Source organism: Tupaia chinensis, unplaced genomic scaffold, assembly GCF_000334495.1.
Source record: "Tupaia chinensis unplaced genomic scaffold, TupChi_1.0 Scaffold147433_1, whole genome shotgun sequence".
Taxonomy (NCBI): domain Eukaryota; kingdom Metazoa; phylum Chordata; class Mammalia; order Scandentia; family Tupaiidae; genus Tupaia; species Tupaia belangeri.
The window spans coordinates 1,947,578-1,967,089 of record NW_006207284.1 but is presented as its reverse complement, the minus strand read 5'-3'; the positions used below and the strand labels follow the sequence as shown (position 1 = coordinate 1,967,089).

The window sequence follows — 19,512 nt, the reverse complement described above, 5'->3', positions numbered from 1 at the left end:
GCCACAATCCCTTCTCCATTCTCCTCTCAGGATCTTGGGCACACACACATATGCACCTGGCATGAGTTTAAGCCACTGGTCCGGGACTCGAACTGCAGTCGACTACATGGGAGTCCAGCAACATAGCCATTATGCTAACTGCTGGCCCCTAAATTCATTTATATTTTTACACATAGCCTGGAGGTAATTTTATGTATATTTTTTATTTATATATATGTAATATATATATATATTAGGTTTATTTACTTTTCAAGAGAGGGAAAAAGGAGAGAGAGATACTCCTGCTGACAGGGCTGCTCCGCACTGTGATCACCCTGTACTGCAGACTTCCAGCCAGCCAAGATCACAGGAACCCCAAGAGATGCACCTGAAGGTGTAGGTCACCTGGGGCCTTCCCATATAGTCCCACCACCAGTGCCACTGCAGTTGCACCTACAATATTTTTGTAGTACAGGGTTTGACTATGAGCCATCACATGAGGTTAGGTGTGGAATTTCCCACTTGTGGCATCATGTTCACATTCAAAAAGTTTCAGATGTTGGAGCAGTTCAGATTTTAGATTTGGAAATTAGGGATGCTCCACCTGTATTATTTATCAATCAGGAAGACTTTTTAATAGGCAGTCTAGCAAAAGGTAGTAGGATCTACCAGTGGAAATAGTATTAGAAAGAAGCATATGTTTAACTTGCCACTTGGTATCCAATTTTTCTTTTTCACCTATGGCAGAATTAGTATTTTTTCCATGTTCTCCGGCCATTCATAATGTATTTTCGTAATGAAATGGATGCATAATATTCTGTTTGGTAGGTCTTTACCCTAGTTTTTTGGTTTTGTCTTTTTTAGTTTAACCTCTCTCCCTATCCTTTCTACCTAGATCACCTCATAAGCATGTGGACTTCAGTTGGGCATGAGGTCAACTGATTTCTCAGCTGAATAAATTATTAGCAAATTCAAGGCCTGTAAGATAATTTAGAAATAGCCAAAGAATTATTACTGTTAATACATTTTTAGATTCTAATGAAAATTTTATCATATGATTAACAGGAGAATCCAATCTGGTCTCTCATTTTTTTTTTTTTCTACATTGACCTGTCTGTTGAGTTGGGAACGATTTCTGGGCCCAGAGAATAGGAAGTTAGCAGGCCTGCCACATGCAGCACTCTGAGAAATCCCAAGATGCCTCCTGAGTGCCCATTTAGATGAGGAGAATTATGGCTTCCCTACTCCCCAAATGAGGGATTTATTATTTCACTGGGTAGTAAGACATCCTTTAAAGTTGTGTATTTTCTCCTTCAAACCTAGTTCTCATGACCCTAGGACCTCAGGGCACTTGCCTGAGCTGCTGGGGTGCTCTGCCTTGTGATTTGGGAACCCTCTAATGGCCAAGCGCTGGAACATGGGGTAGTGACAATGTAGATTTTCAGATTAACAATTCAAAGACTTTGGGGGTGCTTTTTCCCTAAAGTGTCTATAGCCAGTACTTTTTTCCTAATGTGTGCATATTTTTTACCTTATAGAGAACTGTCAGACAAGCCCAGGAAAGAAGCCAGGTGAGAAGACAGTTTCTAGCATCAAAGCATGGATCAGACATCACACGTTTTTTGGTAAAAAAGTAAAGTACAAAAATAATGGATGAGTAATGGCTTACATGTGGAAGAATTTAATGCAATTTTTTCATGTTTGTCTGATAGTCTAAGAATGAAAATTTTCCAAACAAAAATCAAGAATTCAAATTCTGTTTTTACCCTGAGTACTTTTAGTGTTGCATACCTTCTCAAAATACCTAATAGAAGTTGAGCTGCCCTATCAGACATTTCGATGGTCATGTTATGTCATACAGACTCTCAGTTATGTCTCAGCAAGGCTAGTTAAGCTTTCATTTCCCCCAATATGCCTTAATCGCTGTGTCATACATAGATAATGTTTAAAAAATATACTGTCAATTACCTGAAAAATGTTGTGGATTAGGATTGGTTCTGGACTGTTGTAGGTGTAAATGGAACAATGTAAAATTCAGAGGCAAATCATCATTATTCAAGAATTCTGGGCCAAGCATGACCAGTGTTTAGGGTGCAAGAAAGACTTGTTCACTACATGCTTTAAAATAGGCTTGGGGTACACAATTTTGTTATCTTTTCTGCTTTATTAGCTAAAAGGTACTTTTGAAAATGAGCTGATTGTATCTATGGTGTCCATAGACAATTCAGGTGTTCTGGTTGAAATAATTGTTAAAAACTAACTGAAAACACAAAATGTAAATTGTCACCTAAGCTTCATTTTTTTAGGGTTTGTGTGTGGACATAAAACTAGACTCACTTCCAAAACACCCTTTGTCTCCTGGTTCTCATTTTCTGTTTTTAAAATCCTGTCTTGGCTTAGCTGGGACAGTACATGCTACTAAGGTGCTGTGCTCCAGGCAGGACCGCCGGGAGGCCCAGGTTTGAGTCTAGTCCGACCCAAAGGCAGGCACAATGACACAGCTGTCTCAGTAACTTGGGAGACTGCAAAGGGAGAGACAAGAGTTCACGGCCAGTGAGGGCGACAGTGCGCGACTCTAAAAAAGCCTGTGTGTTACACACCTGTGAGCCAGGATACTTGGGAGACTGGGGCAGGAGGATGGTGACGTAGCAAAACTCTATTGTCAACAAAACTAAATAAAAAATAAAATAAACCCTGTCTTATAAAAACCCAGAAAGCATTTTAATAAGCATTTTTGTCAAATGTCACTTATTAAAATGTTTTCTGGGTTCAGGCACCTCTTTGAAAAAAATAGGGGCCAGCAGGTGGCTGTTAAGGCACTGGACTCCCACATGGCTGACCGTGGTTCAAGTTCCTAACCTGGCAATTTGAAAATCATGCTGGGAGGGGAACCAGCAGTTAGCGTAATGGCTATGTCGCTGGACTCCCACGTAGTCGACCGTGGTTCGTGTCCCGGACCTGGTGGCTTAAAACTCACGCCAGGCGCGTGTGCGTGTGTGCCCAAGATCCCGAGAGGAGAATGGAGGAGAAGGGATTGCGGCGTGACCATCCCCCCTGGGGGGTGATTTCTTGCTTTCTGTCTCTATGTCTCTCTCTGTCTGTCTGGCGAGCGCACGCGCCCTATAGCAAAAACCTCTCAAAAAAAAAAAAATCACGCTGGGCACATACATGTGTATGCTCAGAATCCTAGGAGGGGAATGGAGGAGAAGGGATTGCAGCGTGGCCATCCCTCTGGAGAGTGATTTCTCTGTCTCTCGCTGGCAAGTACACATGCTCGATGGCAGAAACCTTAAAGAAGAAAAAAGAGGGATGATGGTAAAACATTTTATAGTGAAACATAAGCAGAATGTTAGATAAGTGTTCAAATACAAAGGTAACATTAAAACATAGTCAACATTAAAAAGTGACGATGAGACAAACCTTGGGTCCTATCCTGCAATACTTCAGAATCATGAGAACAAGGAGTTAGAACTACACAAAATACAGGGCCAAGGAAGAATTACACTTCCTGAAGGCACCTGTCTATAATACTGTTAGAGTATAAACCTCATTATTTGAACATTGTCCAATTTTAATTCATAGCTGGCATTTTACAACGCCGCGGACCTGTTTTTAGAAAGATTATACAACCATACATTTTCCTTCTGGTATTGTTATTGAGTTTGCAACTGTTGCCTTGTACAGGATCAAACAGTGTTTGTTCTATAAATTAGGCTGGGCTTTCTGTGGCCTCCATTCTGCTCTGCTGGTCAGGCGCTGTGGATTTCTGCCTCATTTCCAAGGTAACCTAGGACACGTCACAGTGCAGAGCTGAGAAGATGCCACGCTGCCTTTCCTACAGCATGGGGCGTTTACAAGCGAGGGTTTCATCTAAGTAGGTCATCTTTTGAGGGGAGCTTGCGCTTCGTATCAACAGCTAAGGTGCTGATTCTAAGGAGAAAGTTTTCAAATGTAACAACTGTATGAAGGTTCAGGGCAAAGTGATCCATGAAGATGGTCTCTCTCTACATGAGGTTCAAAATCCTGCCAATTAAAATGCTGTAAGGAGCCATGAGCAGTGGCCATGCAGGACACTTGACTGGTTCATCCCTCTCTTTCCTGACATGTCTCTAAGCTTTGTGTCCTGCCATTTCCTGATTGGATCTGCTTGTAGATCGAATCTCATAGGGTACATTGAAATGAAGGTCCTAGGACTAAAAATAGAGCAGGAGCTAGCAACTCAGGCCTTGGGACTCTTAGGGGAGCTGTTCTTTTTTTTTTTTTTTTTTTTGAGAAGTTTTTGCTCTAGGGCACATGTGCTCACCAGAAAGACAGAGACAGAAAGCGAGAGTAATCACCCCTTGGTGGGGGGTGGCCATGCTGCAATCCCTTCTCCTCCGTTCTCCTCTCGGGATCTTGGGCACACACGCACATGTGCCTGGCGTGAGTTTAAGCCACCAGGTCCGGGACTGGAACCGCAGTCGACTACATGGGAGTCCAGCAACATAGCCATTACAGTAACTGCTGGTCGCAGGGAAGCCGTTCTTCATCCTCGGTCTGAAAGAGAAGCTGCCCTCTGTGGGTTGCAAATGAGCAGGTCCGACAGAGGAACACAAGAAATGTCCCACAAGAGGCAGCCACGTGCAGAGAGAAGGAAGAGTGCCCTGTGCCTCAACCCTGCCCCTGCGCCAGGGGAAGAAGAGAGCTGCTCCCACACAAGAGACGGGGAGGAGTGGAAAACACAGGGCATGCCCAGCAGGTAGAAAGATTCAGAAGTGACAAGATGACAGTTGATGCTGAGAAAAGAAGAAAGACTTTGGATCCAGGGAACAGAACCAGGAAGTGGTAGCTGAAGAATGAACCAGGGTCGATCTGGGACCGTGTGAGAATATGTCTGTGCTGAGAGACATGGTTGTGCCCTGGCCTGGCTTGGGGAACACAGCCCATCGGAGGTGCGTGTTACACACCTGTGAGCCCGGATACTTGTGAGGCTGGGGCAGGAGGATGTTGACATCCCAAGACTCTATTGTCAAAAAAACTAAATAAATAATCAAATAAATCCTGTCTTATAAAAACCCAGAAGGCTTTTTTTTTGGAGAGGTTTTTGCTATAGGGCGCGTGTGTTCTCCAGACAGAGAGAGAGAAACAGAGAGATAGAAAGCAAGAAATCACCCCCCCCCGGGGGGGGGGGAAGGGCAACGCGGCAGTCAGATGGCCACGCGGCAATCCCTTCTCCTCCATTCTCCTCTTGGGATTTTGGGCATGCACGCACACACGCCCGGCATGAATTTCAAGCCACCGGGTCTGGGATGTGAACCACGGTCGACTACATGGGAGTCCAGCGACATAGCAATTACGCTAACTACTGGTCCCCCCCGAAAGCATTTTAATAAGCATTTTTGTCAAATGTCGCTTTTTAAAATGCTTTCTGGGTTCAGGGTTGGGTGCAGGCTTCCTGAGCAGGATGGACTTGGACATCCAAACCATATGACCAGTACCAGGCTAGCCTTCTTCCTGTTGCCATCAGAGTGACATGTCCCAGACACTCTCTGTTGAATAACAAAGTTACTTTTCACTCCAGAGCCAGGGAAGAGAATTCATGTGGAATTTTTAAAGAAGCCCACTCCAGGCAGTAATCATAGCCTAACATGCATTTCTCGGGGAGGTTTTCCTGTGACAGATGAATAGACTTCTGCATTTTCTCAAGTGTGGATGGAAAAAGGATTTTCTGCCCACACATCTTGCTAATAAATCAAATCTCTTCTTCAGATTCCTGAGTGAAACATTTAAAATACAGTTTCTTTAGAAATAAAAGTATGAAGCACTTTACATGTCGAAGAAGTCAACATTCTTGAGCTCTTCACAGTAAAATGGAAAGATTATGTTTACTTATAGGCTACGGAATCATAGATATCAAACATCGAAAAGACTGTTGAAATAATATCTCATTTTCTGTGGCATATTATTAGCTCATCTCTCATTCCACCTTTCCTTCTCTTGAACTGGAAAACTGAGCTCCTCGTCACCACCCCGATCCCTGATTAGCCAGCCACTAGAAAGATGTCCAAACCCAGCTCAAGTCTGTCTGCTGCTTTAGATCGTCATGGGTGTTTGGCTGCCCCAGTCGTGTTTACCTTCCAGAAGCATCGCTTAGTAAAGTGGTTTCTGAGTTCTGACTTCCTGCCTCCCTGCCTCAGTGGTTTCTCTCCACCTCTGTCAAGTCACTGACTGGTCTTACAGTAGTAGATAGCAGCTGTTTTCTAGAAACTGGCCCAAGGAATATTTTTAAAATTTTGTTAATTATTCTACATTTGTTAAAAAGTCCTTATTTCAGTCTCTCTGCTCTAACACATCTGCCTTCCCAACACCCAGATTCGATTTCATCATTAGATTGCAGAACTTTCTCTCCACCTCTGTCAAGTCACTGACTGGTCTTACAGTAGTAGATAGCAGCTGTTTTCTAGAAACTGGCCCAAGGAATATTTTTAAAATTTTGTTAATTATTCTACATTTGTTAAAAAGTCCTTATTTCAGTCTCTCTGCTCTAACACATCTGCCTTCCCAACACCCAGATTCAATTTCATCATTAGATTGCAGAACTACCGGGAACCAGCAGTTGGTGTAATGGCTATGTCGCCAGACTCCCACATAGTCGACCGCAGTTCACGTCCCAGACCCGGTGGCTTAAAACTCACGCCGGGCACGTGTGTGGACATGCTCAAGATCCCGAGAGGAGAATGGAGGAGAAGGGATTGCGGCGTGACCATCCCACTGGGTGTGGGGTGGTGATTTCTCGCTTTCTGTCTCTATGTCTGTCTCTGTCTGTCTGGCGAGCGCACGCGCCCTATAGCAAAAATCTCTCCAAAAAAAAAAAAAAAAAAAAAAGATTGCAGAACCTCCAAACTCCTGTATCAATAGGATCACTCAGGTCTGTTTGAGATCCCAGGCCAACCTGTGGTGTAGTGGTTAAGGCAGCTGGATCGCACGTAGCGGACTATGAGGTTTGAATCCTGAAGCCAATGACTTAAAAAACATCCTTGGTGCATGTGCATGTGTGCTCAAAATTCCCAAAGGAAGGAGGCATGGAGGAGAAAGGATTGCGGTGTAACCATTCCTCGTAGGAGGTGCTTTCTCCCTTTCTCCTCTCTCTCTGTCTGGTGAGCACACACATCCTTTGGGGGGAGGGGTAGGCAGGAGAGAAAGAAGAAAAGAAAGAGCCCCTCTAGTCCGAGGGGCTCGGGAAGCTAAAGCAGGACTGTGAGCTTGTGAGCACTATGGGCTACACAGCGGCCCCTGCGTGAGACAGGCAGGTGCGGTGCCGGGCACCTGTAGTCCTAACTACTCTGGAGGCTGAAGCAGGAGGGTCTTAACACGGTGAGACCCAGTCTAAGAAAGCATACTCCCCACCATACACACACACACACACACACACACACACACACACACACACACACCAGAAAAAGAAAAGGAAGATTCCAACATATTGATAGCTTGGCCTACTAAGTACGCGTTAAGAAAAGCCAGCACTGTCATGGTCCGGCACCAGCAAGCACCGGGCACAGTGTACATGCGGCTGCCGCACGCCCTGTTCACTTGTCCTAGGCTGTAACTGGGTGGTGGAGGTTCAGCTTTCGAACCACCTGTGCAGTCCTGCCAAATGTTGACCAGTTTCTATGTAATATTCCCCTACAGAACAGTGACTTAACTTTGCCGTGGCTTTCATCACGTGGATATTTTAAGAGGCGTGCGTGAAGCGTTGCTAACCTTTTTTTGTTTTGGAAAACTGCCATGTGCTGAGTATCCCTTGCCGGAAATACTTGGGATCAGAAGCATTTTGGATTTCAGATTTTTTTTCAGATTTTGAAATATTTGCATATATATAATGAAATATCTTGGAACTAGGACCCAATCTAAACACAAAATTCATTTGTTTCAAATACACCTTTTACATGGAGCCTGAAGGAAATTCTGTGCAGTGTTTTGTATTGCAGTGTTTTGGCTGCGAGCCTTCCCATGAGATCAGGTGTGGGATTTCCCACTTGGGGTACCATGCTGGCACTCAGAATGTCTCGGATTTGGTAAACGAAGTCCATTAGGGATGCTCAGCTGTGTCGGGAGGCATAGGGAGGATAATTACTAATGCTTTCTCCCCACCTCACACTGGGGACCAGTGGAGAACGAAGACGGATGGAAATCAGAATGTCCATGTCCGTTTGAGATACACGAGCAGAACTGGGGATTGTGGCATCCATCTGCAGCCAGGCAGGCCCTCCTACTTGGGCTCCCCGCGCCTACGTGGGATACTGGGGCAGTGGCCTGCAGGTGAACAGGAGTTCGTCTCTCCTGGAGGGTTGTCAAAGCCTCTGCTTCAGCCTATGAAGTTTGGGGGGACGTGAACCCCAAGTGGGAGCTGCGGTGGATTGAGAAAAGACAGAAAGACAAGAAGAAGCCGGGGTCGCGGACTGGGAGTCTCCGATGGAGAGCACTGCGGCCCTGAGCCTTCTGTCGCTACTTCTATGGGGAACGAGAAGTCTGGGATTAATACCCGCTGCAGCTGTGAAATATCTTGCTTCCCGCGGTTTTAAACAAGCCTCTCCTGGCTTTCTCTGGTGATCACTCAGCTTTCTTTAGTTCTCTCTCACTTCTAACTTTGCCCATAGTTCTTCCTTATTTATACTTTCTTCTTTCAGTATGCACTGCCCTGCAATGTGACAGTAGATTACCCTTCTTTAGAGCTTTGCTTGCCCTGCAGCATTAGCCCAATGGTCGATCTACTTTAAAGGTTCCTGCCAGATCTGACCCCTCCCTGCAGAAGGCAAGCATACTTACCCCAAAGCTCAGCCCCACAGGCGAGAAGGATCCCAGGGCCTGCCCTTAGGGACCGTGTCCTTAGCACATGACAGTAGTTTATTCTGTAGACAGCTGATCAGAGAAGGTGTAAGCCTTTTCATCCTCATGGGCTTCTCCTAAACTTATTAGTGGGCGGGTCACTCTGCTTCCATCAGGGAGGAGAGAATAAAAGGGCAAAGAGAGATGCCAGGTGTCCCCTGCATGCGAAACTCAAGGTGTGAGGCCAGGTCGTTTCCTCACTGTGCGCCACTTCGGTAGCACAATGACACTTCCTTCCTAATGAAATACCAGCTTGCTGGGCTCTGCCTGCCTTTCCTCGGTCTTCAGTTCCCCTGAGCATTAGGACCCTCTGGCATCCCTCCTCAAGGCCTGCCTTTTCTCCAGCCCATTGTGCGTCTCTGAGGCCCATTTGGTTCCCCATGCCTGGAGCACCTTGTAAGAATGACCCCCCACACACCACCTTGATGTGCCACATTCTAGTGTGCTTTAGCAGCGGGTAGACTATGGTCAAGCACTGATTTCCTTAAAATAGATCCCGCCAAGTTTTATGTTTCAAAAAATTTAGTTGTGCCTTATGACCACTAATCATTAACTACAAAAGTGGAGTTTCTAGACTAGTACATCCAGCGGAAATATAATGCAAGTCATATGTAATGTCTTATTGTGGTAAAATATACATAACAAAAGATTTTAACTTATTAAAAAAGTTTGCCACAGGGTGCATGTGCTCCCCACAGAAATAGAGACGGAGGGGGGGGGAGCACCCACCGCGGAGCGTGCTCACCATTCCTCACCGTCGTTCCCTCCTCCTGGGACTTTATGCACGCAAGCACATACAGCTGGGTGTTTCCCAAGCACTGGGGCCAGGCTTTCAACTGCACAGTCAGCCATGTGAAATCCGGCTTCCTTAACCGCAGGCCACAGGCTGGCCCACATTTTCACCATTTTTAAGTGTACAGTTTAGTGGCGTTAAGTATACTCACATTGCTGTGTAATCTTACCACTGGTCACCCCCAGAACTTTCTCATTACCTCATATCGAAACTCTGTACCCACCAAGCAATAACTTCCCATTTCCCACCCCCAGCTCTTGGTAACCACTTTTCTACCTTCTGTCACCAGGTATTCGACCATTCTCGGTACCTCCGTAAGTGGAATCATACAATCCTGGTCCTTTTGCATCTGACTTATTTCACTTAGCATATTTTCTTCAAGTTCCATACACGTTGCAGCATGTATCAGAATATCCGTTCTTTTTTAGACCATATAACAATCTACTGTATGTATATGTCATACTTTGTACCACCATTCATCCGTTCGTGGATGTTTGGGGTGTCTCCACCTTTTAGCTCTTGTGACTAGTGCTGCTATAAACATGAATGTATAAATATCTGTTTGAAACCCTGTGCTGTGATTTGAATGTCCCCACCAAAATTCAGGTTGAGGCTCGGTCCCAGTAGCAGTGTTGGGAGGTGGGACCTTTTAGAAATGGAGCTTACTGAGAGATGTTTGTGTCATGGGGATGCCAACCACTTGGGTAGATGGTGCCATTCTCATGCTACTAAACTCTCACTCATGGGAGACTGGATGAATTACCGTAAGAATGGGTTGTTATAAAACAAGAGCTATTGTTTGAACAGCTCTTTGAATGTCCCCTCAAATGTATGTGTTAAAATTTGGTTGTGACAGTATTAATAGGGTGAAAACTTAATCTGACTAAAGTATTGAAAAGTGGGGCATTTAGGAAGAGATTAAGATTGAGGTCATCAAGGTGGGGCCCCCTTGTTTGAGTTCTGGTGGGCTTAGAATGGGAGGGAATAACAGGTACACATGGACACAGACGCATGGGCTCCTGCCCTCCACTGTGTTGTAATGCAGCCGTAAGATGCTCACAAGATGCGGTCCCTGAACCTTGGACCAAACCATGAGCTGAATAAACCTCTATTTTTATAAAGTACCCCGACTTGGGTATTTTCTGTTGTTAGCAGCAAAATGGACTAGAATAGAGAGGTTGCCTGTAATGTTTTGCATCTTCGCAGACACCTACTCACCCTCTGCTTTACTAAGTTTCAAGGCCCAAGTCCCTCACCAGAAACCAAGTAGATGGTGCCATGTTTTGGATTTCTTAGCCTCCAGTAACAAGAACTAAGTGAATAAACTTCTTTTCTTTGTAAATTGCCCAGCCTCAGGTATTCTGTTACGGCAACACAAAATGGACTAAGACACCCCGATTTTGATTCTTTGGGGTATATACCCAGAAACAGAATTGCTGGAACAAGTGGTGACTTTGTAGGAACCACCATACTGTTTTCCACAGCAGCTGCAGCCTGCAATGCCCCTCTCCTTAGCATCACCAACACGTTTTGTCTTCTGGGTTTGTAAAAACAATTGCCATCCTAATAGATGCAAAGTAATATCTCATTGTGGTTTTTGTGTGTACTTCCCTACCATTTCCCTAGTGATTAGTGATGTTGAACAACTTTTGTGTGCTTATCGGCCATTTTTATAACATCATTGGAGAAATAGCCATTTAAGTCCTTTGCCCATTTTAAAAACTGGATTGTTTGCTTGTATTGTTGAGTTTTCTTATCAAAAAAAAAAAATGGTGCTGTATTTTGTCAGTTTCTTTTTCTGCATCAAATGAAATTATTTTACTTTTCATTTTGATAGTGTGGTCTATTATATTAATCAGTATTGAACCATACCTTCCAGTAGTAAATCCCATTTAGTTATGCTGGATAGCCCTTTTAATAAACTGCTGAATACAATTTGCTACTATTTTTTTTTGGGGGGGGAGAGGTTTTCGCTATAGGGCGCGTGCGCTCGCCAGACAGACAGAGAGAGACATAGAGACAGAAAGCGAGAAATCACCCCCCAGGGGGGATGGTCACGCCGCAATCCCTTCTCCTCCATTCTCCTCTTGGGATCTTGGGCACGCACCCACACGCGCCCGGCGTGAGATTTAAGCCGCCGGGTCTGAGACACGAACCGCGGTCAACTATGTGGGAGTCCAGCGACATAGCCATTACGCTAACTGCTGGTTCCCAATTTGCTACTATTTTCATAAACATGCGTGTGGAGAGGTTTTCGCTATAGGGCACGTGCGCTCGCCAGTCAGACAGAGAGAGACCTAGAGACAGAAAGCGAGAAATCACCGTCCCCCCAGAGGGGATGGTCACGCCGCAATCCCTTCTCCTCCATTCTCCTCTTGGGATCTTGGGCACGCACACACACGCGCCCGGCGTGAGTTTTAAGCCACCGGGTCTGGGGCGCGAACCGCGGTCGACTACGTGGGAGTCCAGCGACATAGCCATTACGCTAACTGCTGGTTCCCTTCATAAACATTTTTGTATCAATGATTATAAGGGAGATTGCTCTGTATTTTGCTTCTCCTACAATGTCCTCGTCTGCTTTCATATCAGGGGAAGGCTGGTCACATAGAATGATTTAAGAATTATCTCCTCATCTTCTACTTTTGAAAGAGTTTGAGTAAGATTGGTGTTTTTATTTGTCTTTGTTTTGTTTTGTTTTTAAATATTTGGTAGAATTTACCAGAGAACCATGAAAGCCAGGACTTTTCTTTGCTAGGAAGGTTTTATAACAGATTCAGTCTCTTTCCTAAGTACAGTTCAATTCATATTTTCTGTTTTTTCTTGATTCATCTTGGTAGGTTTTGTATCTGTAGGATCTCTTCCATTTCATCTAGGTTTTCCGACTTGTAGGCATACAATTATCTATAGTTACTCTCAGAATTTCATTTCTTGTTTTTAAATTTTGCCAGAGTGTTCAGGTACTAGCCAGAGAGAGAAAAAGAGAGAGTTAGAAAGCATCCCCCATGGGGAATGGCCCACTGCAGTCCCTTTTCCATTTCTCTTTTGGGAATCTGAGACATGCACGCGAATGCACCTGGCATGTTTTCCAAGCTGCCAGGTCCAGGACTTGAACAACACCATCTGCCACGTGAGATTCAACCACCTTAATCAGCATGCCACTGGCTGCCCCCATTTTTCTCTTTAATTTCTGTAGAATGAGCAGTAATATTCCTCTTTCATTGCTAGTTTTGGTCATTTGAGCTTTCTCTCTCTTTCTTTACTACATGTAGCTAAAATTTTGGTAATTGTATTGACCTTTTGTAAAATCAACTCTAAGTTTCACTGATTTTCTCTATTTTTTTAACTGCCTGAGGGCACATGTGCTTGTCAGAGAGAGACAAAGAAAAAGAGAGGGAAAAAGCACCCTCCAATGGTATGTGATCACACCAAAGTCCCTTCTCCATTTCTCCATCCTGTCAGGAATGTGGGCATGTACACACACCACTCAGTGTGCCTTTCAAGCTACCTGAGCTGGGACTCAAGCCACATGGAACCATGTGGAATCTAGCTCCCTTAACCGCTAGGCCACAAGGGCAGCTCCATTTCTGTCTCTTCGCTGATAGTCCCATATTGTTCACACATCATTTTCTTGACTTCTGTCCGTATCTTCCTTTGGCTCTTTGAGCATCTTTAAGACAACTGGTCTAAACTCTGGCTAGTACGCAATCTGGCCTTTCTCAGAGATGATTTCTGTTTATTTAACTTTTTCGTTTGCAGTGCCATCCCTTCGTATTTCTTTGTATGCCTTGTGTTTTTGTTTGTTGTGTTGGGTTTCTGTTTTTGTTTTTGTTTTTTGAGAGAGAGATTTTTGCTGTGGGGTCATGCACTCGCTGGAGACAGAGAGAGAAAATGAGAAATCACCCCCCAGGGGGATGGCTACACCACAGGCTCTTTTCCTCCATTCTCCTCTAGGGATTTTGGGTCTGCACATACTCATGCCCAGGGTGAGTTTCAAGCCTCCAAGGCCAGGACTGAAACCACAGTTGGCCATGTAGAAGTCCAGTACCTTAACCACTATGCTACCTGTTGACCCTCTTTATGACTTTTTTGTTGTTGTTGAAAACTGGACATTTGGATCTTTTACTTTGATAATTGGAAGTCAGATTCTCCCCCTACTCAGGGAGAAAAAAATGGGCAGCAGGGGAATAAGATCATTAATAATTTTTAAAAATTTATATAATGAATAATTTATTTTGATCATGAAATTTTAATACTATAAAGGTTTATTATTTATTGTCAGAGGGTATGTGTGCTCGAGAGAGAGAGAGAGGGAGCCCAGAGTGGGGCATGGTCACCACAATCCCTTTCCCTGCGTTTCTCTTCCCATCAGGATTTGGGGATGTATGCAGACGTGCCCGGTATGTTTTTCAAGCTGCTGGGCCAGAATTGGAACTGCAGTCGGCATGTGGGACTCGACTCCCTTAACCACTGCACTACAAGGATGTCCCCATCATTTTTGTTTAACACGGATTCATTTAGAAATATGCCTAGAGGGACCAGCAGATGGTGCGATGGTTACGTCACTAGACTCCCACATAGTCGACCACAGTTCAAGTCCTGGACCCAACAGCTTGAAACTCACACTGAACACATGTGAATGCATAACCAAAATCCCAAGAGGAGAATGGAAAAGGGATTGTAGCATAGCCACCACCCCCCGCCCTCACGGATTCATTTAGAAATATGCCTAGAGGGACCAGCAGATGGTGCGATGGTTACGTCACTAGACTCCCACATAGTCGACCACAGTTCAAGTCCTGGACCCAACAGCTTGAAACTCACACTGAACACATGTGAATGCATAACCAAAATCCCAAGAGGAGAATGGAAAAGGGATTGTAGCATAGCCACCACCCCCCACCCTCTGGGGGTGATTTGTTGGTTTCTGTCTCTCTGACTCTCTCTGTCTCTCTGGCAAGTGCACATGCCCAATAGCCAAAAAAATTTAAAAAGCCTGAAAAGCCGAAATGGCAAAGTATCAATAATAGATGAATCTGGGTAAATGATTTATAGGTCTTTTTTATACTGTTCTTTTAACATTTTTAGGTCTGAAATAACTTCTAAATAGAAAGTTAAATAGAAGCCTTCAGGAATAGCTAAAGTCATAAACATGACCAGGTAGACCTACTACCGCACCTTCTAAAAGATTCTTTCCTGTTCGTATCCCTCCTAAGAGAGCAGCATGTCACAGTCATGAACATTTCCCAACCACAGTTGAAAGGATGCCCCTAGAAGCTAATCCATTGGCTGGCCAGTGGCCTACGTCTTAGGAGCCCCAGGCTAGACAAAGGCCACAGAGGCTGGAATTGAAAGACGCTGATGTAGAAGGGAAGAAAAGCTGCCCTGTGGACCCTGAGCAAGCCGAAAGCCCAGAGGAATGAAACCATGAAGAAGAAGAAGCTGGCTGCTAGTGGGACAAAGCCAGTTACTTGGAGCCACGTCACATTTGCAGTCACGTGCGAGGGTAAGAACCAGTGAATTCCTGTAGTTTCGGTTCCCCAGAGCTGACCTGAGTCCCAAGCCATCCTTCAAACTCTAGACTCCATGAATTCAGGCCCTATGACAATTCTGGTTCTGTCCTTAGCCCTCACTTGCTCCCCATCAATTATTAAGGTAATGGGTCTTCACTCCTTGCAACCAGAAGTACCCAGCTAAATCCTTCCCACCAATTATTGCCCCATAAGGTTGAAAAATATAAGTGACCTTTCATGATTTTTCATATACAAGCCCAGTCAGTTATAAAGTCCTAAGTGCTACATTACACTGTCTATAACTACATCACTAATTGACCAAAAATTAGAAAACCATTCTTTAAAACCATCCCTTGGGCTGGCCCAAATCCTGACAGGATGGAGAGATGGAGAAGGGATTGTGACATGACCACGTCCTATTGAAGGGTGCTTTCTCCCTCTCCCTTTCTGTGTCTCCCTTTGGTTAAAAAAAAAAAAAATTAAGTCTCTTTATTAAAATTAAGTCTCTTTATTAAAATTAAGTCTCTTTTCCTTTTCTAGCTTCCTTTATAGGGCCAGTTTTTCACAAAGAACTTATAGTTCCCACCAGACAGAGCAAGAGATGCTAGGTGGTTAAGATTCACAGGACCAGCAGTTAGCGTAATGGCTATGTTGCTGGACTCCCATGTAGTTGACCGCGGTTCGAGTCCTGGACCTGGTGGCTTAAATTCACACCAGGCGTGTGTGTGTGCGTGCCCAAGATCCCGAGAGGAGAATGGAATAGAAAGGATTGCAGCGTAGCCATCCCCCGTGGGGGGTGATTTCTCGATTTCTTGCTTTCTGTCTCTCTGTCTCTGTCATTCTGGTGAGCGCACATGCCCTATAGCAAAAACCTCTCCAAAAAAGAAAAGATTCACTCGCCAGTCTTCCCAGCTGCAGGCTTGATCCAAACTCTTGCACCAGCGAAATGGCAAGTTGCTGCCACATGCCACATCCTCCACCTGCATGTGAGTGGAACTCGCAGCCTTCCTATGCACCTAGCCAGACCCCTCTCCTTGCTGCTCTAGCAGCTCAGCTGTGCTTTCCACCTTGCTCACCTCCTCCCAGCATGAACCCAGAGAGCCCATCCGATGCTCAGATAGCCTTCACACCATTCTTCACATGGCTGAAGGAGGACTAGGGAAGGCCTACACCCTATGATCCCTGCATAGCTCGCCCTGCATCTTAAGTGCAGGAGATGGCGCATGGGAGTTGATGGGTACAGTTTCAGCTGAATGCTGTTCGTTTTCCACAGGACTGTGAGTGTTGAATGGGCTAATGTACTGGGTTCCCACCTGGGTTCCACAGACCTTTTCCCCCCACAAGGACTGAGGATACGAAGAGACTTAACAAAGTTCATGGGAAAATGGAACTAAAGTGCTAATTTATTTTGTTGTAAATTTTTAGAAAATCCATGCATAGTTTCATAATATGCAGTTTACATGAACTTTATGAAGACCCCTTGTAGAATCTTGGGAGTCTTTGAGTTCTCTGATCATTTTGGAGTGTGTTCTTCATTTCCATGGTCATTTATACAGGTGATTACCAGCTACATCAACTATCCGAAGATCACATTTACAGTTGAGATTAAAATCATGGTGCTGCAGAGATCCAAAGACAAACGCCAGGATCTGCAAGAGTTGGTCCTTATTTAAGAGTCTACACACGTTTTTCATGTTTCAGAAACCGAATCACCTTATTTAACTGTGGGGAATGACGTGCTCTAGGGGCACGTGTGACTTGGATATTCACAAAGGTCTCCGATGAAATCTCGTGTGTGAGGGTCACCGCTCCATCCGGATTCCCACAGGGCTCACTGATGGGATGGTTTCCCGTACACCGAGGTAGGCCTGCAGTTCGGGGCGGCTCTCGTATACAGCTCTCTAGTCACACAAACACGTGTGGCTCCGAAGCTTCCAGACCTTTCAGGGTAGATTCACTTTCGTAGCTCAGCTGGGATACGTGTGCTGTTGGGAGTGCACTAAGTGCTCACACCCAGGTCAGGGAAGTCACCCTTCTCCATGACATCCACTTAAGGCATTCAAATGGCGGCAGGGTGGGAGGCCTTTCAAACTTACCTGATTTTGCTCCCCTGGGTTTGACCCTCCGCCCGCCTTCAGACTCAGTCTTTCACATCATCTGAACAAGTAAGGTCATGACCATCTCGCCCAAAGTAACAGCAGGGACAAAGGCTCCAGGATCAGCTGCTGACCTAAAAGCCTGTGCAGAGCAGAGCCTCCTGCCATGGGCCAGGGCGGGAAGGACAGCCCAAAAGTTTGGGCCTCTCCTCACGATCGTGCTCCTCCCATGACGTTCTGCTTTCAGTCTCAGAATAGCTAAGAACGTTTGGGAAATTCACACTCTAAAAATATTTCCTTTTTTCATATAGGCAAGATAACGCAGGAGAGTGACAGTGGGTTACTAAGAATGCATTTCCCTCATTATGTAATATGGGCAAAAATAAAAAAGTGTTCTGGGCCAAAAATAGGGCTGAGAAAGAGGCATGTGAATAAACAGCACTGACAAGTCATTATTTACTCAAACTGTAAGTGGCTGAAGAACTTAGTTTTGATCCGTGTCCCATCACTGTTACTCAGGTCTCACTGGCACCTGGCGGAGCCACTGTCCTGCCAAACATTTCACCTGCACAGGTGTCTGCTGAGGAGGCTGCTAAGGAACGGCAGGAGCAGACTCCTCCCGCTCCTTTCTCCGGCAGCAGCTCCCTGGGGAGATGCGAGACTCCTCGGTGTGGTAGGTGACGGTTACTGCCATCTGCAATGCCATCCGCTCTGCAGCGTGTGCTAGGAAGGGAGTGGGTCAGACTGGTCACAGGGAGAACAGCTCTTTTGCTGCAAGGCCACTGTGTTGGTAGGTGGCAGTGCAGAGCTGCCGTGCCAGGGCTGACCTCGTACCACAAGAGCAGCTGCCCTTCAGGGCCACAGCTGGGCAGCCAGTCCTTGCCTCCCACCTCCAGTCCCTCACCAAGGCCTGCTGATGACACTTGCTCAGTCAGTATTTCCATGAGCTTCTTTTGTTTCTGAAACATTTTTTTAATTAATTAATTTATATTCATTCCCTAAGCATCGTTACAGCATGCAAAATGTGATTTCCCATCCAGGATATACTGCATAGTGGCTTAATCATGCATGTTATTGTCAATAATTTTCCATTTCTAGTTGATTGATATATATATATATCCTATTTCTGACCCTCTGCCACCTCCCACCCCCCCACACACACACACACTATCTCTACTGTCTACAGTTGTTTTTCATTCCTTTTCCCCCCACATTTTATTGATCACAAAATTTCTTAAATAATCTAACTACTTTCTATAGCAAGTTCAGCTGGTAATTTCAAGAAAAGCAGTTTTAACTTTAATAAATCAAAGAAATGCTAAGGAACTTTACTTGAAACTTAAAGCCAGGAAACAGGTTAGGATTCTGTTCAAATAGTAGGTACATGAACCTATCAACAGCCCAAGACAGGACAAAAATCCTTAAAAACAGAAAACAAAGCCTGGAAGAAAATCAGCAATGTTTTAGTCAAAAATCATAAGGGACCAGCAGGTGACATGGTGGCTAGGGCATTGGACTTCCACATGGTTGACCATGGTTCGAGTCCTGAACTTGGTGGCTTGCTTTCTCACTTTCCCTCTCTCTATCTCACTGTCCCTCTCTGGTCAAAATTTTAAAAAATAAATAAATAAAGTTAAACAAAATAATTATTTTTTTAAAAAAGTCATAAAATGCTATTTCACCAGTTCAGTCTCACGTACTTTATCTTCTATTGTGGTTTCATCTTCCCAATTAAATTCTGGGATATAATATTCAGCTCCAGACTTATCCCTATGATTAAGTTGGCCATTTTCTTAGGTTTTGAACTCTATTTCTGTGTGTGTATTTAATTTTCTTGGTATAGCATTCCCTTGAGAACTTCTTGGAGATCTGGCCTGGTGTTGGTAAATTCTTTCAGGTTTTGTTTATCTGAGAATGTTCTTGTGTTTTCTTCCCATATGAAGGATAATCTTGCCAGGTACAGTATTCTTTCTTGGTTGAAATTGCTTTTCCCTTAACACTTTGAATATATTTTCCCATTCTTTGCTCACATGTCCACTGTTAGCCTGATAGGGTATCTTTTGTAGGCGACTTGCTGGTTTTCTCTTGCCAATCTTGGTATCGTGTCTTTATACTTTTGGTCAGTCTGGCTATAATGTGTCTTGGAGAAGATCTTCTTGGGTTGATTCTATTTGGGGTCCTTTGTATTTCTTGGGACTGGATCTTTGAGTGCCTCTCTAGGTTTGGAAAGTTTTCTTGCAGGATTTCATGGAATAGATTATCAATG

General features: G+C 44.7%; 1 protein-coding gene across 2 annotated transcripts in view; it reads left to right on the top strand.

Annotated features, from left to right (window-relative positions):
* ZRANB3 (zinc finger RANBP2-type containing 3) overlaps window positions 1-2,633 on the top strand; it is a 269,156-nt gene extending 266,523 nt beyond the window's left edge. For both annotated transcript variants that reach the window (XM_027768770.1, XM_006169719.2), the window contains one exon: window positions 1,518-2,633. In XM_027768770.1, the coding sequence (XP_027624571.1) occupies window positions 1,518-1,616 (99 nt within the window). In that variant the 3' untranslated portion in view covers window positions 1,617-2,633. The remainder of the gene's footprint in view (window positions 1-1,517) is intronic.
* The last annotated feature ends 16,879 nt before the right edge of the window (window positions 2,634-19,512 follow it).